The 17,224-nt window shown below is 36.7% G+C and overlaps 1 protein-coding gene across 2 annotated transcripts; it reads left to right on the forward strand.

The window, feature by feature from the left end:
* Nucleotides 1–12,465: 12,465 nt before the first annotated feature.
* LOC116133559 (pentatricopeptide repeat-containing protein At3g13160, mitochondrial-like) lies at nt 12,466–14,331 on the forward strand. Of its 2 annotated transcripts, XM_031419251.1 has the most exons (2): nt 12,466–13,517; nt 14,123–14,331. In XM_031419251.1, exons 1-2 carry the CDS (start codon nt 12,543–12,545, stop codon nt 14,279–14,281), a joined length of 1,134 nt encoding a protein of 377 aa, XP_031275111.1. In that variant the 5' UTR covers nt 12,466–12,542; the 3' UTR covers nt 14,282–14,331. The 2 variants fall into 2 exon arrangements, with proteins under 2 accessions (XP_031275111.1, XP_031275110.1); XM_031419250.1 differs by lacking the exon at nt 14,123–14,331 and having other exon boundaries at nt 12,466–13,869.
* The last annotated feature ends 2,893 nt before the right edge of the window (nt 14,332–17,224 follow it).

Below are 17,224 nucleotides of genomic sequence, written 5' to 3' on the forward strand. Positions count from 1 at the left end.
GATGTCAAATTAACTGAAATTTGTCCATATCTATATCTGTAGGAACTGAAAGAAGTTGGTCATCTTATATTATAATCTTTTGACACTATTCTTTTTCAGCTTTCAATTTGGTTGAGAAACTGAACCAATTGTTTGTTGTCTCAATAAGCTACTTAATTTAATTTCACCCATCAGTAACACCTATAGCTTTGGTTAATTTCCTTAACTTCCATATCTAAGTGTAAGATTAAAGAATCTTAAAATTTTCAACTAAAATTATTTGCTGTCGTGCATAGTGGATCTATCATACACATTGGCACACACACATACTGTGTAAAAATATATGTAACCCGTTTGACATGGAGCTGGCTGGCCATTAATCAGTGTCACAGTTTATTAATATTGCATATTATGCACGAGCACGGACAAAAATCAGAACTCCTATTAGTGTAAGTCGTGAAATAGAACCATCAATATTCAAAAAAATTTAACATATTTGTTAGATTTCTAGGGTAATCCTAAATTAGCAGTGAAACGTACATCAACTCAGCAATTAGAGATATAACAAATGAAGATAAAGAATGAATCAAGCAAAATCAAGACGCAAAAATTATAGCGGTTCGGCTTTGCAGCCTACATCCACTCTCCAAGGCTCACAATAGGGCATTCCATTATCAATCAAGATAGTACAGAGAAAAGATCAGATCAGAACATGAAAGATTTCAATAAGGAAAGAACACACCGAAATCTGAAAACCGTAGGTTTTCTTCAATATGAAATCTTCCATTTCCTTCAGCATCAGCATGTGTTAAATACACATGCTCCCTTCCTAGATCGTCATCCACCTGTCTTTGATTCCTCCATATCCGTAAGATGAAATCGATTCTGAAACTTTCTTAGGGTTAAGAGCTGTCGAACCAAAACAAAAAAGAGAGAGATGAAGTCCGCGTAAAAGTGTGATAGCCTAACAGATAACTCATTATGTTTGGCCAAAATGACGTCGTAGCATGTGTTTGACTTTTAACAAAGAAAGCTGACTTCCACTGTGGCAAATAAGAAGCCACATCATCACAATTCTCCACCTTGGCTTCTTGATTTGTCATCCCATGTGGCCTTGGAAATTCATAAGTTCACTCTAGAACTTGAAGGAGGCTCATACAAAGCCTATGTTTTTCAAATGGAACGGGTTTTGTGAACATATCAGCAGGATTACGAGAACCATCAATTTTTTCAATCTCGATTTCTCCTCTTTTAATCATTTCCCTAATGAATTAAAGACGAACATCTATGTGTTTAGTTCTTTCATGGTATACTTGGTTTTTGTAGAGGTGAATTGCACTCTGGCTATCACTGTTAATCTTCACTGTTTGTTGCTCAATACCCAGCTCATTTATCAATCCTTTCAACCAGGTAGCTTCCTTTGCTGCCTCAGTTAATGCTACATATTCTGACTCTGTTGAAGACAAGGTAACCATATGTTGCAGCTTGGATTTCCAACTGACAATATTTCCCCACAAAGTGAAAACAAATCCAGTTGCAGACTTCCTTCTGTCTATATCTCCTGTATAATCTACATCACAAAAACCCTTAACACAATCATCATATCTCTGTTTTTCCTTAAAAACAATGCTTGCTGATCTTGTTCCCTATAAATATCTCATAATCCATTTAAGAGCCATCTAGTGAGTCTTTCTTGGATTGCTCATAAATCTGCTTACCAAACTTACAGGGAAGCCTAAGTCTGGTCTTGAACACACCATCAAGTACATTAAGCTTCCTAATGCACTCGCATAAGGAATTTCTGCCATTTCCAGTTTCTCTTTTTCAGTATGTGGACTTTGCTCATGTGAAAGTTTCAGGTGAGCACCGAGAGGAGTCTGAACAAATTTAGCATCTTGCATATTGAATTTCTTTAGGATTTTCTCAGTATAGTCCTGCTGTACTAACTTCAAACTTCCAGAAGTTCTATTTCTGATAATAGAAACACCAAGAATTTTCTGAGCTTGACCCAACTCTTTCATTTCAAACTTGGTGTTCAGTAACCTTTGCAATCGACACAGCTCAGATTTATCATGGTATACCACAAGCGTATCATCCACATACAATAATAAAAAAATGTGAGTCAGTTCAGAGATTCTTTTAAAATAAAACCAGTTGTCAAAATTGCATCTATTAAACCCTATTTATATCATTAAAGAATCAAATTTCTTATACCACTGTCGTGGTGACTGTTTCAAACCATATAATGATTTTTTTAATAGACAGACTTTACCTGCAGCATTGTTGTATCCTTCAGGTTGCTCCATTAAGATGCTTTCTTCCAAATCCCCATGCAAGAAAGTTTCTTCACATCGAGTTGTTCTAATTCCAGGTTGAATTGAACTACAAGAGAGATCAGTACCCTGATGGATGTATGTTTGACCACTGGTTAAAAGATTTCATTATAGTCAACCCCTTTTACTTGTGTGAACCCCTTTGCAACTAACCTAGTCTTGTACCTAGGTGTATCCTGAGTTGTTAAACCTGGTTTCCTTTTGAAAATCCATTTGCATTTTACCACTCTACAATTTTCTGGTTTATCAACCAAGATCCATGTATTATTCTTCATTAGAGAATCAAATTCTTCTTCAATGGCTTTCTTCCATTCCAACTTTTTAGATCCTGAAACTGCTTCTTGGAATGTATTAGGTTCATCATTCATCTCTCCCTCCACCTGAAGTGCATATGCAACCAGGTCTGCATATCCTAGTCTGTTGGGAGGTTTGATTGTTCTCCTAATTCTATCTCTTGATAATTGATAATCTGTCAAGTTTGATGTATCTACACTTGGAGTATTCTGACCTACTTCATGATTAGCAATTGGTTCATCCTCATGAGTATTTAATTCCTCAACTCCACCTTGATTCAAACTTGAACTGAAACTGGAGTCCTTCACTTCTAGTTCTAGGTGTTCTACTCCTAGATAGAAATTCTCAGATTCATCAGGTTTACCTCCTAAACCAGGTAGGATATTTTCTCTGAAGATGACATCTCTACTCACAATACATTTCTTAGATTCTAAATTCTAGAACTTATAGCCTTTAACCCCATCTGGATATCCTAAGAAAATGCATTTAATGGCTCTAGGTTTTAACTTTTCATCCTTTATATGAGCATAAGCTAGGCACCCAAACACTCTAAGGTTTTTCAAGTTTACAGGGTGACCAGTCCATCTTTCCAGTGGAACCCTAAAACCTATAGCTGAAGAAGGTGTTCTATTTATCAAGTAGACTACAGTATAGGCTGCTTCTGCCCAGAACTTAACTGGAAGTTTAGAGCATGACAGAATGCTTCTTACCTTTTCTAGAATAGTTCTATTTATCCTTTCACAGACACCATTCTGTTATGGAGTGTGTCTCATTGTCTTATGTCTAACTATCCCATTGACTCTACAGTAGTTATTGAACTCCTCATTAACAAATTCCAAACCATTATCAATTCTTAACTTCTGCAGTTTCTTTCCACTTTGATTTTTAACCATGGTTTTCCATTCCCTAAATCTAGGAAAAGCTTTATCCTTGGTTTTAAGAAAATAAATCCAAACATACCTAGAGTAGTCATCTACAAGACTCATAAAGTATCTACATTCTCCAAGAGAATAATGCCTAGTTGGTCCCCATATATCAGAATGCACTACTCAAGTGGTGAGCTTGAGTAGTGTTGTCCAGTCCCAAATTTTAATCTGCTCATTTTTCCAAATAGACAGTGTTCACAAAAATTCAGGTTCCCTGTTTTATCCCCACACAGTAGGTTTTGTTTACTAAGTTCTCCTAAACCTTTTTTACTGACATGAGCAAGTCTTTGGTGCCATAAGGTAGTTTTATCTAGCTCCTCAGTTGACCCAATATTAGCCACTTCACTATCAATCCTACCTTTTAACACATACATACCATTTCTTTTTTCAACCTTCATAATAACCAAAGACCCTTTCAAAACACTAAGACTCCCATTAGCAGCCTTATAACTTAGACCTATAGAGTCTAAGAGAGATAAGATTTCTTTTGAGGTCAGGGATATACTTAACATCAATAAGGGTCTTAGTTAATCCACTATGGAGATTCAGCTTAACAGATCCTATTCCCTTAATATGACAGACAACATTATTTCCCATCATCACTTTCCCACCATCTAAGGGTTGAAACGAGCTAAACCACTCTCTATTAGGTGTCATATGATAGGTGCAACCAGTGTCTAAAATCCACTCATCGCTAGTCTTGCCTTCTGAAATAATTAGGACCTCTGAACTCTCATAACCCTCTAACACTACCCCTGCACTACCTCCATCATCCTCTTCTCATATTTCTTTTTCTTTCTCTCAAGACAGTCTTTCCTAAGGTGGCCCTCCTTATGACAGAAGAAACACTTCCATTTTCCAGTTTTAGATTTGGACCTATGACTATTCTACCCTCCCTTTTTCTAGTTCTTCTTCTCAGATCTTCCTCTGACTATAAGACCCTCACCATCACTCACATTTCTTTCCCTAATCCTATTTTCAATGTCCTTAGCTGAGATAGCTTCTACTACTTCTTCTAACTTCAGAGTCTGTCTATCATATTTCAAAGTCTCTACAAAGTTCGAGTAGGTTTTGGGTAAAAAATTCAACAGGATCACAGCTTAATCCTCATCACCAATTTCAATTGAAATACTCTCTAAATCTTGTATAATCTTAAGAAAATCGTTCTTATTATCTTTTAGTGATTTTTGTTCATCCATCTTAAACCCAAATAAGCTCCGTTTTAGAAAGAACCAATTAGGAACAGTCTTTGACTGATAAAGTGAGTCTAACCTGTTCCATATCTTTGCAGCAGTATTTTTTTTCTTGACTTCTCGAAGCACTTTGTCACCCAAGCCAAGGATCAATGAGCTTTTGGCCTTGTTCAGCATGTCTTGCTTTTCTGTGGTGGTTAATGTATTAGGTAACTCTTCCTCTCCTTTCAAAGTTAAAGCCAATCCTTCTTTAACCAATACTGCCTTCATCTTTATTTTCCATAATCCAAAATCGTTTTCACCTGTAAACTTTTCAAGCTCAAACTTAGTCGACATGTTTTTCTCATAGATCTGAAAAACATACAGCAATAGAAAAGTAATCAGTTTAAGAAAACCTAAAAACTGTATTTAGGCACGATTAAACCAGTGAAACCCTAATTGGACCTTCAATCAGGCTCTGATACCATTTGTTAGATTTATAGGGTTTACTTAATCCTAAATTAGCAGTGAAACATTTATCGACTCAACAATCAGAGATATAACAAATGAAGATAAAGAATGAATCAAGCATAATCAAGACACATAAATTATAGTGGTTCGGCTTTGCAGCCTACATCCACTCTCCAAGGCTCACAATAAGGCATTCCATTATCAATCAAGATAGTACAGAGAAAAGATCAGATCAGAACATGAAAGATTACAATAAGGAAAGAACACACCGAAATCTAAAACCCTAGGTTTTCTTCAATATGAAATCTTCCAGTTCCTTTAGCATCAGCATGTGTTAAATATACATGCTCCCTTCCTATATCGTCATCCACCTATCTTTGATTCCTCCATAACCATAAGATGAAATCGATTCTGGAACTTTCTTAGGGTTAAGAGCTGTCGAACCAAAACAGAAAAGAGAGAGATGAAGTCTACGTAAAAGTGTGATAGCCTAATAGATAACTCATTAGGTTTGGCCAAAACAACGTCACAGCATGTGTTTGACTTTTTTCAAAGAAAGCTGACTTCCATCGTGGCAAATGAGAAGCCACATCATCACAATATTATTATAATACAACATAAACTATATCATTTTTCAATGAATTAACGTTCAATATTTTACTATGCAGAGAAGAAGAGCTAATTACCTGAAAAGGTGAACTTTGCTCTTGCAGGAGAGAGATAAACATATGAGTCTCTTATATATATACATGTCCAGAGTATTGAGTGAAGGTTAGATTACAGAAGATTCGTTTTACTCTACTCATTTCACTCTCACGGCAACGAGCGTATCTTGCTAGCTCACTCACTCTCTCATGTTCACATTTGCAAGAAAAGACTTAAGGAAAATGTATATGGAGATAACAATACTTGTGGATGTGACAGAAGAAATCACACAGAATGACGAAAGCTGTTTTATCCTTTTGTTAATCTTTCTACTAGTTTTGTTTGATTCAAATGTTGGAACCTTTTGAATTGCAATTTGAAGTTTTGAATTTGATCATTAATTCCAGTTCAATTTTTCTGACTGGAGACCATTAATTTTGAAGGAGTCAACATATTTAAGATAGCAAGATGAATGAGCAGCTGCTTGGAGGCTTTTGGGCAACTCTTAGAAAGAGAGTTGGGCCTGTTGAAAAATTGGGCTGAATTGGACAAACTTAATATGCAAAGGATTTGTTCGAGTAAAGCCCAAGAGGAAAGCCCAAGGGTTTGTTCAAGTAAAGTCTAGGGGAAGCATATATGCTGACCTAGCAAAACTGATATAACTAAAATAAAATGGCATTACATACAGATAAAAATAACAAATCAAAGAAAATAAATTAAAACACTGAAGAGTTATATAATCATTAACATTAGAGAAGGAAACGGACTTTGATTTTTTGACATTCTAATTATTAAAATGACTAACAATATCTAATACTATATATATTAATATTAGAGTTTCTTTCGCATGAAAATTGGATATGGCAGTATACGTGTTGGTTAACCAACCTCTAGGTGTCTGAGTGGTTTGATAGAGACTTTTGGGTGTGTTACTCAAGAGATCTTGAGTTCGAGTCCCTCTTTGGTTACTAATAAGGGTGGCCCGGTTGGTAGTTCTAGGGTTCTGGGGGATTAGTTGAGGTGCGCGTAAGCTGACCCGAATAGGGGTGAAAACCGAGCGGCTCAGCTCTGCTTTGACTCGAATTTGACTCAGCATTAATCAAGTCTAGCTCGAATAATCCCACAAGTCGAGTTCGATCACTATCAAAAAACTTGAAAAACTTGATTAAACTCGATTATATAAGGTTGAATTCAAACTCAAATTCGACTTTTAGGTACCGAGTTCGAGTTCGAACTTGATTCATCAGGCTCGACCAGGTTCGAACTCAGTACTATAGAAACTGAGTCGAGTTCGAGTATCCAAATACTCGACTTGACTTGACTTGATTTCACCCCTAGGCTAGGCATGGCAATGTTCCCCGGAATTCTAGGGACCCGTCCCGCCGCATATGGGGCGGGGAAGCCTCAATTTTTTCGGGGATAAGGGCAGGGGTGGGGGGCATTTTAATCCCTGTCCCCGAGGATGGGTGATGCTTTTCCCCCGCCCCACCCCGTATATAATATATAAAATTTATATATATATATATGTTGGTTAGAGTTGATTCACATAATTAATTTGAGTGTGAGATTTGGAGATTAAGATATGATATCAATATTAATGTATAATTTAATATATATACTATATATATATATTAATCTTTAATCAGTAAGTTTTCTAAATAAATTTTGTTAGAATCATGCTTAAACAAAATTGGATTTATATCATTAGATTGAACTAATAGTTTACATATAAATCTAATAGCATTTAAGAATAATCTTGATGAAATTAATGTAGGAGATCTTAGCTGAAAATTACTGACCTTTACATATAAAATCCAAGCTAAAGGAGTAAAAGTTAATAATTTGCGAACTTAAATTTTTTTTTTTGTTTGTTAACCGGAATGTCCAGCTCAATGGATTAAATAAGTCATAAAAACCTCTAGATAACTGAGACTATGAGAGTTTTATCATCCCATCACAAGCCAAACGGTTAGTTTAATATATTTTGAACTTCAAGAAACCAGACATTCACTAACACGTAGAATATTTATGGAGACAGCTCTTAAAAAGAGCCTAAAATGGCTTTGTGTTTGAATACAATGTCTTTATTTAGTAAAATCAAGCAATCACCTTCAAATAACATGTTGGATACCAACCTTTAAAATTGCACCCGTCAAAGGCAGCTAATTAATAAGAGCAAAGTCAAGAGACTTCGATAATCTTGGAACACAAACTCTCGACAACGAGTGCCATCTCTCTCCACCGGCTCAGGCAACGGCCCTACTTTCTCTGTTAGTTTTGGCCCGGTAAAGATTGGGATTGAAACTCTTGATTGGATGCTTGTGCGTACTCTATGTTCAGCACTTTTGTACCTTCCATTGCTTAGTATCTAAAACCATAATGAAATTCATAAAAAACTGTTTTCAGATATCAAACTTGCAATGCATCGCCAATATTGATGACTAAGGCCCCAGGAATAGGTGGAATCTCTATCCATTCTCCTGTTTTTGCTACAGCTTCTATGTCTTCTTCAACTTTCATACACCAATTCCATCCTGTAGCAAAGTAGTCAGAATGCCGATATCCATGTGGCGTCCAACACCAATAGTGAGATCTGGATTAGGGCATGGAGGATAGTAGTTTATGTTGATTTTCTTATTAAACCCCACCAAAGCATCAATTTTTGAGTCATCTAGAGTCACTCCAAGCTTTTCAATAAAAAAATTCAAACAATTTTTTCACCATGTGGTCAGATGTTTTCAGATACTCCAACACCACTTCCCTGTGAAAAATATAAGAAAGCTACATTTATTCCGTGTCAATAACATATATAAGATTATAAGATAAAATGTATAGAAAAAGTCTTACTTGAATTCATTCGGCCAATGCTCAAGAGCCTCAGAATCAGTGGTATATTGCATGTAAACATAGTCCTTCCACTCCAAAGCTTTCTCTTTGTCTGGCACAAAACTTGTTGCATATGTCACCAACGGGCTTGGACTCACTCCTTGTCGATAAACAACCTTCTTTTCAGGTGATTGGTCGAAGAAAGAGTGTGCAGCTTCCTTAAGCGACTCCAGCAACTCAATGGGTACACCATGGTTCGCTACTTGGAAGAACCCAAGTGTCTCAGCGGCTCTGACTATTTCCTTCACCACTTGCTCATGTTCAGGTCCATCGAGCTTTGACAAGTCTATGGGCGACTGAGCGTGCGTGCGTACAGTTTGCTTGTCTATTCGCTCTTGTGGTGGTTGTATGTACGACACTGGTACCTTTAATAGACCCAAGTCTGCCACGCCTTTTACGCCATTGCCATCTTGGACGACGAAGTTAAAGAGCCAATTAGCATCATCTAAACTTTGAGCCATTTTATTGTTATAGTCTCAGTGGAAACTTTGTTCAACTCTGCCAAGCCAAGGCCTATAAATACTACTAGTTGAATTTCATGTGTACATCATTAATGCCAAATCTGGGAAATTTTAAAAAGAGATTCACAAAGAGGAGCTTTTTATGTATTTGTTAAATAGACACGTTAGGTAATTTTATATTTCTTTAATTTTACAAGTTTTGTTATTGCATTATTTTTTAGGACAGAGTTGTTAATTAGTCGACATAACCAATTATCACGAGTTCATAAAATATATTTTCTCTTTGTTTTTTTTCTTAATTGTGTTGCTTTGCTTGTGTTGAATTAATATTTTTATTTTGTTTCTTTTGCTGAATATATATAGAGTAAATGAAATGTTCCCACCCAAAAATTAGTGAAATGACAAGTTTCCGCCCCTGGTTTCATTTATTCCAGATTCCTGCCCTTAAATTAACAGACTATTATTTAGTATGACAATAAAAGGGTAAAACGGTCATTGAACCCAATAGCCATCCCATCCCACTCTTCTTCTTCTACTATTTTCCTCCTCTCTTTCTTCGTCCCTCTTCCTCCTACCATTGCCACCTCTTCTTCTTCTTCTTCTCCTCTTTTCCTCCTTTCTTTCTTCTTCTCTTCCTCCTACTTTCTTTATTCTTCCCTCTTCTCCCTTCTCGGAATAGGCTTTGAGGCGACTTGATTTGGCTGCCGTAAGACCATCACGTTGAGGCCACTACCCATCTACCCCAAATCGCTAGCGTACCTCGCCCCCCAGATCGTTGTCACTCCCAAGAAACCCATCGCAAGCCGGCGCCGTCGTCCCCTAGAAACCCACCGCAGACCACAATCGTTGTTACCCCCAACCTACGGTTGCATTTCACATCACTTAGCTTTTTCATTTTTCTTTGTTTAATCAATTAGGTGGTGTAATTAATAATCTAGGTTGTATGAAATGAAATAAAAGTGGGGTTCTGACAATCAAGTGCAAACAAATTAAAAAGCAGGAGGAATGTTCCAATGGGTTTGTGGGTAGGTTTGTAGCTGAGTTTGTGGCAGTTTTTGGGTGGATTTGTGGCTGAATTTAAGTGATTTGGTGGTGGTTGTTTGGTGGTGGCAGGGTGACTATCGGGTTTATAGGGATAGCGATGGTGGCGATGGCGGTGACTTTGGGGTTTCGGTCGTGGTGTTGAAAGGTGGTGGTGGCCGGATGGTGGTGATATCAAAAGTGAAGGATAGTATACTAATAACATCCTCTACAACTGTGTCAAAGTTAAAATTCACTAACAGAGTTAATTTAAGGGTGGGAAGTTGGAATAAATGAAACCAAGGGTGGAAATTTGCCATTTCACTAACCTTTGGGTGGGAACATGTCGTTTACTCAATATATACATTATTTCAGTAGTTTTTTCTTACTCAAAAAGTTTTGTGAATATTGTGTTTGTTTCATTTTTCCCAACCCTATCCTATCCAATCCTACCCAAAATACATATTTATTTTGACTATGTTTGTTTTCCTATTCAAAACACTACCCTATCTAATCCTATCAAAATCCATATTTGTTTCAATATTTTCAAAATCCAATCTTATTCTATTCAACTCAAAATATTTAGATTTTTTTTAATTTGGGTTTGTTAATTTAACTAAACATCCCCAACAATAAAAGTTTATAAATTGACAAAAATACCTCCACCCACCCACATATTTCCAGCAACATACCACTACCGTCGGAAGGTGGCCAGAATGTCATACGATTGGCTAGATGTGGCGGTCGTGTGTCGATCTAGCATTTTTCAATTAGATCCATAGTGGATCTAACCGGAAAAGGCTAGATCTACGGCTAAAGATCTGGTCGTTGACAGCCAGATCTAGCCACATCTGGTCATCAATGACGACTAAGATATGATCGTCATTGGTGACCAAATGTGGTCAGATCTAGCCGTCAACGGCCAAATCTTTAGCTATTGATCTAGCATTTTCCTGCCAGATTGGCACACGACCGGCAAATCCAACTGATCGTACGCCATTTCGATGACTTCCGGCCACCCTCCAACAGTGGTGGCTGGTTGCCAGTAATGGGTGGATGGGGGTGTTTTTGTTAATTTTCAATGTTTTATTATATGGAATGTTTAACTAAATTAATAAATGTAGGGGATTAAAAAAGAATATAAATTCCAAAAATTTACCAAACACATTTTCAAATTCAAATCCTATTCTCGTGATAACAACCTAACTCAACTTTTTCAGTATTCTTAAAATCCAATCATATTCTATTCAACTCAAAATATTTAGATTTTTTTTAGCCCCCTATGTTTGTTAACTTAAATAAACATCCCTAATAATAAAAGTTTATAAATTGATAAAAGCACCCCTACTAACCCACCCACATATTTCCAGCAGTTGGCCACCACCGCCAGAAGGTGGCTAGAATCTGTCGGAATGGCGCACGACTTGCTGGATGTGGCGATCATGCACCAATCTAAACTTTTTCGGCCAGATCCAGCCGATCGTGCATCATTCCAACGACTTCCAACTACCCTCCGGTGGTGGTGGCCAGCATTTAATGGGTGGGTGAGTGTGTTTTTGTTAATTTTCAATATTTTATTGTATGGGGTGTTTCGCTAAATTAGCAAATGTAGAGGATCATTTTTAGAAAATGTTTTCAAAAAATGTACCAAACATATTTTCAAATTCAAATCATATTCTCGTAATAACAACCCAACTCAACTTTTTGAAAAATACTACTCTAAATATTCTACCAAATACACCCAAAGTTTAAGAAATATACATTAGTTTACACCCAATGGTTGGCTTGACAGGTAAGAAGGTTTGCTCCCTTCATTAATTTTTTGGGTTCGAATCACTGAAGAGGTCCCGTGTGAGAATCCTAGTTCCAATCAAAGAAAAACTAGTAAGTGCAAAACTTTCCAAAGAAAAAGACATAAAATTTCTAGAACTGAAACTTTATTAATATCCGGCTGATCATGAACTTTTCTTATACTCAAAATTACATCTCTGAGTTGTATGTGTGCCATCTCTCTCCACCAGCTCAGTGACGGCCCTACTCTCACTTCGTCAGTTTTGGCCCCGAAAAGATTGGGATTGAAAGTTGAAACTCTTGATTGGGTACTTGTGCTTTCTGTTGTATTGTATGTGTAGTTGACAGGCTATCTCTTTTGACGACCGAAGGCCCAATTTAAGTCCAGCCCGTTACCAGTAAAGCCCAAGTGAAATAGTGATGTCGAATTAATAAACAAAAAAATTTAAAAATGAAAAACAAAAATGTTAACCCTAAGGCCAAAGCCCTCACCCGAATCCCACGCTTTCACTAGCACACTCTTGTCTGTCTGAGACATTTCAAACATCCTCACTAAACCGAACGATGCCGTTTCTTTCCCGCCTTGTTCACCGGTTCTCCACCGTTGCCACCCCCACTCCCAAAATCAGTTCCATCATCCGTCAGTTGTACAGAGAAAAAGATCTCGAACGACTGGTGGATAAGTTTAAAAAATCCTCCGACCTTGAACGTTTCCGCACCAAAGGGGGCATTTACAAGGACACGGTTCGCCGCCTGGCCCATGCTAAACCCTTTGAATATGTAGAAGAGATTCTGGAACACCAAAAACAGTACAAAGACGCGTCTAAAGAAGGGTTCTCCGTCCGCCTTATATCTCTGTATGGGCAAGCTGGCATGTTTGAAAATGCTCACAAGCTGTTCGAAGAAATGCCTGAACGAAATTGCAAGCAAACGATTTTTTCGTTTAATGCCCTCTTGGGCGCATGTGTTAACTCCAAGAAATTTGATATGGTTGATGGGTTGTTTTCAGATTTGCCAAAGAAGTTGGGGATAGAGCCTGATCTGGTATCTTATAACACGGTTGTTAAGGCCTATTGTAAGATGGGTTCATTTGATTCAGCGACTAAGTTGCTTGATGAGATGGAGAAGAAGGGTGAGAACCCGGATAGGATCACGTTTAACACACTTTTATATGCTTTTTACAATAATGGACGGTTTGCGGATGCTGAAATGATATGGCAAAGAATGGTGGATAAGATTGTTACACCTGATATTAGGAGTTATAATGCCAAGTTGAATGGGTTGGCAATTGAGAAGAAAACAAAAGAAGCTGTCGAGTTAGTTGAAGAGATGCGGAACAAGAAAATTAAGCCGGATGTCTTTAGTTTCAATGCTGTGATAAAGGGGTTTGTTAATGAAGGGAAGTTGGAAGAAGCTAAGCAGTGGTATGATGATATTGAGAAGAGTGATTGTGTCATAAACAAAGGGACTTTTACAATACTCGTTCCCTTTGTTTGTGAGAAAGGTGATTTGGAGTTATCTTTTGAACTCTGCAAGAAGATTTTGAGTAGGCGGTGCCTTGTTGATCAGGAATTGTTGCAGCTTGTTGTGGATTCTTTGGTTAAGGTATCCAAGATTGAGGAGGCAAAAAAGTTGGTGGAGCTTTCGAAGACAATTAATTACTGTGAGTACAATCTGAAATTATCTTCAGAAAAGTGATGCGATGTCTTTTTAAGCTTTTGTTCTTCTGTTTATTTTCTTATAGATTAGATCCTTGTGAGGTTTTAGCTCCTTTAGTATCACTGCCAAATTTGTGGAAGTATGGCATTGATTTTTTCTCCATGTTTTGGATATCCATACTGATGCGGAACTGTTTTAATGTTTGAGGAAGGTGAATGCAAACGTATGCCTTTAGATATTTGATTAAATTACTATTTATATTATTTTAAAGTGGAAACATTATGAAGTTAAATTTTTGGGTCATAAAGGACAATGTCATAATTTTATCACTTTGATATAGAAAAATCAGTAATTCAATCTAACATATAAGGGCACATTTGACATTAAACTTTAAATTGAACCTTCTTTACTGAAATGGAAAATAATAGAATAAGCTTACAGAGACACTTTTTTTAATGAAANTATCTTTTGAACTCTGCAAGAAGATTTTGAGTAGGCGGTGCCTTGTTGATCAGGAATTGTTGCAGCTTGTTGTGGATTCTTTGGTTAAGGAATCCAAGATTGAGGAGGCAAAAAAGTTGGTGGAGCTTTCGAAGACAATTAATTACTGTGAGTACAATCTGAAATTATCTTCAGAAAAGTGATGCAATGTCTTTTTAAGCTTTTGTTCTTCTGTTTATTTTCTTATAGATTAGATCCTTTTGAGGTTTTAGCTCCTTTAGTATGACTGCCAAATTTGTAGAAGTATGGCATTGATTTTTTCTCCATGTTTTGCATATCCATACTGATGCGGAACTGTTTTAATGTTTGAGGAAGGTTCATTTGAATGCAAACGTATGCCTTTAGATGTTTGATTAAATTACTATTTATATTATTTTAAAGTGGAAACATTATGAAGTTAAATTTTTGGGTCATAAAGGACAATGTCATAATTTTATCACTTTGATATAGAAAAATCAGTAATTCAATCTAACATATAAGGGCACATTTGACATTAAACTTTAAATTGAACCTTCTTTACTGAAATGGAAAATAATAGAATAAGCTTACAGAGACACTTTTTTTAATGAAAATGTATACAGTTATATTTTTTAGGTAATGAATTATGAAGCTATATTTTAATTGATGAGTTATGAAACTATAGAGGTAGCTTTCGATGAAAATACGAATAGTGATATTGTAAGTGATGAATTATGAAATTAGAAGGATAGTTTCTAATGAAAAGAAGAGTAGCTTTCTCCATCAACAAGGCCTGGTTCTCAAATCTTAGCTACTCCGACTCCGACAACACCCTCACATGAACCACCGCCATAGCAATCTGCGGAACAGAGCTGTAAGATCAGGATATAGTCAAAGTACATACTCTAAGAGGTAAACAGAATAAGTGTACCCAAGGGAGCATGAAGTGGCAGCTTCGTGATCCAACTTAAATGTTGACCTTGGACCCCAAATCAATCAAACTCTTGATAGTGATCTGCCTTAGTGGCATATGTCTATTTGAGTAGGGGGAGGCTTGAGGAGATTTGAAATGCTGGTTTTCTGAGCCTTGGAAGGAGGAGCTTTAACTCCAGGAGATATGGAAGTAGGATCCGGAAGAATGTGTTTCCTTTGGGAAGATTTGGATGAGGAATCCTGCGCATTGATGGGAAGCCTCCGTCTAGAACACGAGTCCATACCTGAAAAAGCAAAATAGGTAAGTGAAAGAATGAAAAGAGAAGATGTTATTAACATGAGCAAAATCAAGAGACTTCTTTCCGTCATGAGGATTGCTGAATAAGTTGTTCACATAATCTTGGAACACAAACTCTCGATAACGAGTCTCACCATCTTTCTCCACCAGCGCGGACAACGGCCCAATCTTCTTCGTTGTCTTCGGCGTGGTAAAGATTGGGATTTAAACTCTTTGATTGCCTGCTCGTAGTACTACTCTATGTTCAGCACTTTTGTACCTTCTATTGCTTATTATCTAAAACCATGAAAGTAAAAATCAATTAAATTTAAAAAAAAAAAAAAAAAAACAAATAAAAAATCTATTGACTTAATTATCAAGCTGGTGCTATCTTACGGTTTTGATATGTAGATGAAGGGTTAGGCGATAAAAGATATGTCAAAACATAAGACGATACATTATATGGAATGGGAAATTTGAGATTTCATCATAGAAGTGTAGCATTACTGTTATATTTCAGGAGCAATGTATCACCAATTTCAACGGCCAAGGCGCCAAGAATGGGTGGGATTTCCATATATTCTCCCTTTTTGGCTACATCTGTTATGTCTTCTTCAACTTTTACGTGTACGTGAATTTTGCTTGTTAATGGGTTCATGTTTTCGTGTAAGTGAATTTTGCTTGTCGATTCTCTCTTTTTACTGGCTCTCTGATAGGCCAAGATCCACCATGCCATTTACGCCATAAGAAAGTTGGAGAGAGAGTTACCATCATCAAAACTTGGACAATGCCATTGTTCTCGGTTCAGTGGAAATTTTGCAGAATAATATTAAATTTAATTATGAACTACCAACAACTATGAATAGGGAGATCTCTTGAAAGTTTTGAGAATACAAAGCCCAAAATGATGTTTCAAAGGCCCAAAACTATAATAGAAAGCCAGTCTACATATGTTGCATTCTAAAGTCAGGCAGTATATATATTCAACAATACTTGTATATATTAAACTCCATAACCACGTTAAACAAGAAAGACCTCATGTCATCTCTCACTATCACGTACGTGATGTTTTAGTAGTTAATTGTCAACTAATCCAACTCTTATACGTTACCAAATGAAGGATTAATTTCTAGCTTCAAAGAAAAGGATTGACAGTTTAACATATAACATCATGTAAATCCAACTCTTTTCCAATGGTTTAGATTACATCAGATGCTCTTAATTTTAATCCCCACTGTTGCTTAATTTTGAATGGAAAGGTCACAGGTCAGTTGAGTATCCTGCTTTTATGTATGGTGTTTATATATAGTTGAATGGAGAATTGTTATTCCAGAAAGATAGCGTAAGCATGCAAGAAATCAAAGCACTCACTATCGGTGATGTTACCTGTCTTTATGTAAAGTGAAATTCCACATCACAAAACCTGGAATTTTGCTATTTGTGGCCAGACATTTTCCACCGTCGTTCCTAATTTTATGGTTCTCAAAGTTTGATATTAATTCTTTGAAGTATATACATCGATAGGTCAAGTATTACTTCATAGAAACTTTGAATTTTCTGTACTAGGTGATTCCAGAACAATGCAGACTTTCTTTGCAATGAGTCTTATTCGCACTACTGTTTCCTGTAGGAAATATTTCACGAAAACAAGGAAACAATGGGAATAAATATGAATTTAAGCAATGCCAAGCTTGAAACTAAACTGACAAGCTGAGCTGCTCATGAAGCCCTTTAATTATGGTTCTAGGTGGAAATTAAAGTGGAGAAACTGACAGGAGTCAGCCAAACAAGAAACTAAACTGGGTGCAATGAATGATATTATTGTACAGTGTACTGCATGCTAGCTAAGCTAGATCACGACTTACAGAGAAGCAATTGAAATGACGTTCATTTAACGTTGGCCAATGGCCATTCATCC

This window comes from Pistacia vera, unplaced genomic scaffold (assembly GCF_008641045.1).
Source record: "Pistacia vera cultivar Batoury unplaced genomic scaffold, PisVer_v2 Contig270, whole genome shotgun sequence".
NCBI classification, from domain to species: domain Eukaryota; kingdom Viridiplantae; phylum Streptophyta; class Magnoliopsida; order Sapindales; family Anacardiaceae; genus Pistacia; species Pistacia vera.

Bases quoted from the DNA above. Each gene is read 5' to 3' on its own strand.
- LOC116133559 (XM_031419251.1), top strand. From the start codon at position 12,543: ATGCCGTTTCTTTCCCGCCTTGTTCACCGGTTCTCCACCGTTGCCACC. The intron at 13,518-14,122 runs ATTTTGAGTAGG...CTCTGCAAGAAG, and splicing joins CTTTTGAACTCTGCAAGAAG to ATTTTGAGTAGGCGGTGCCT.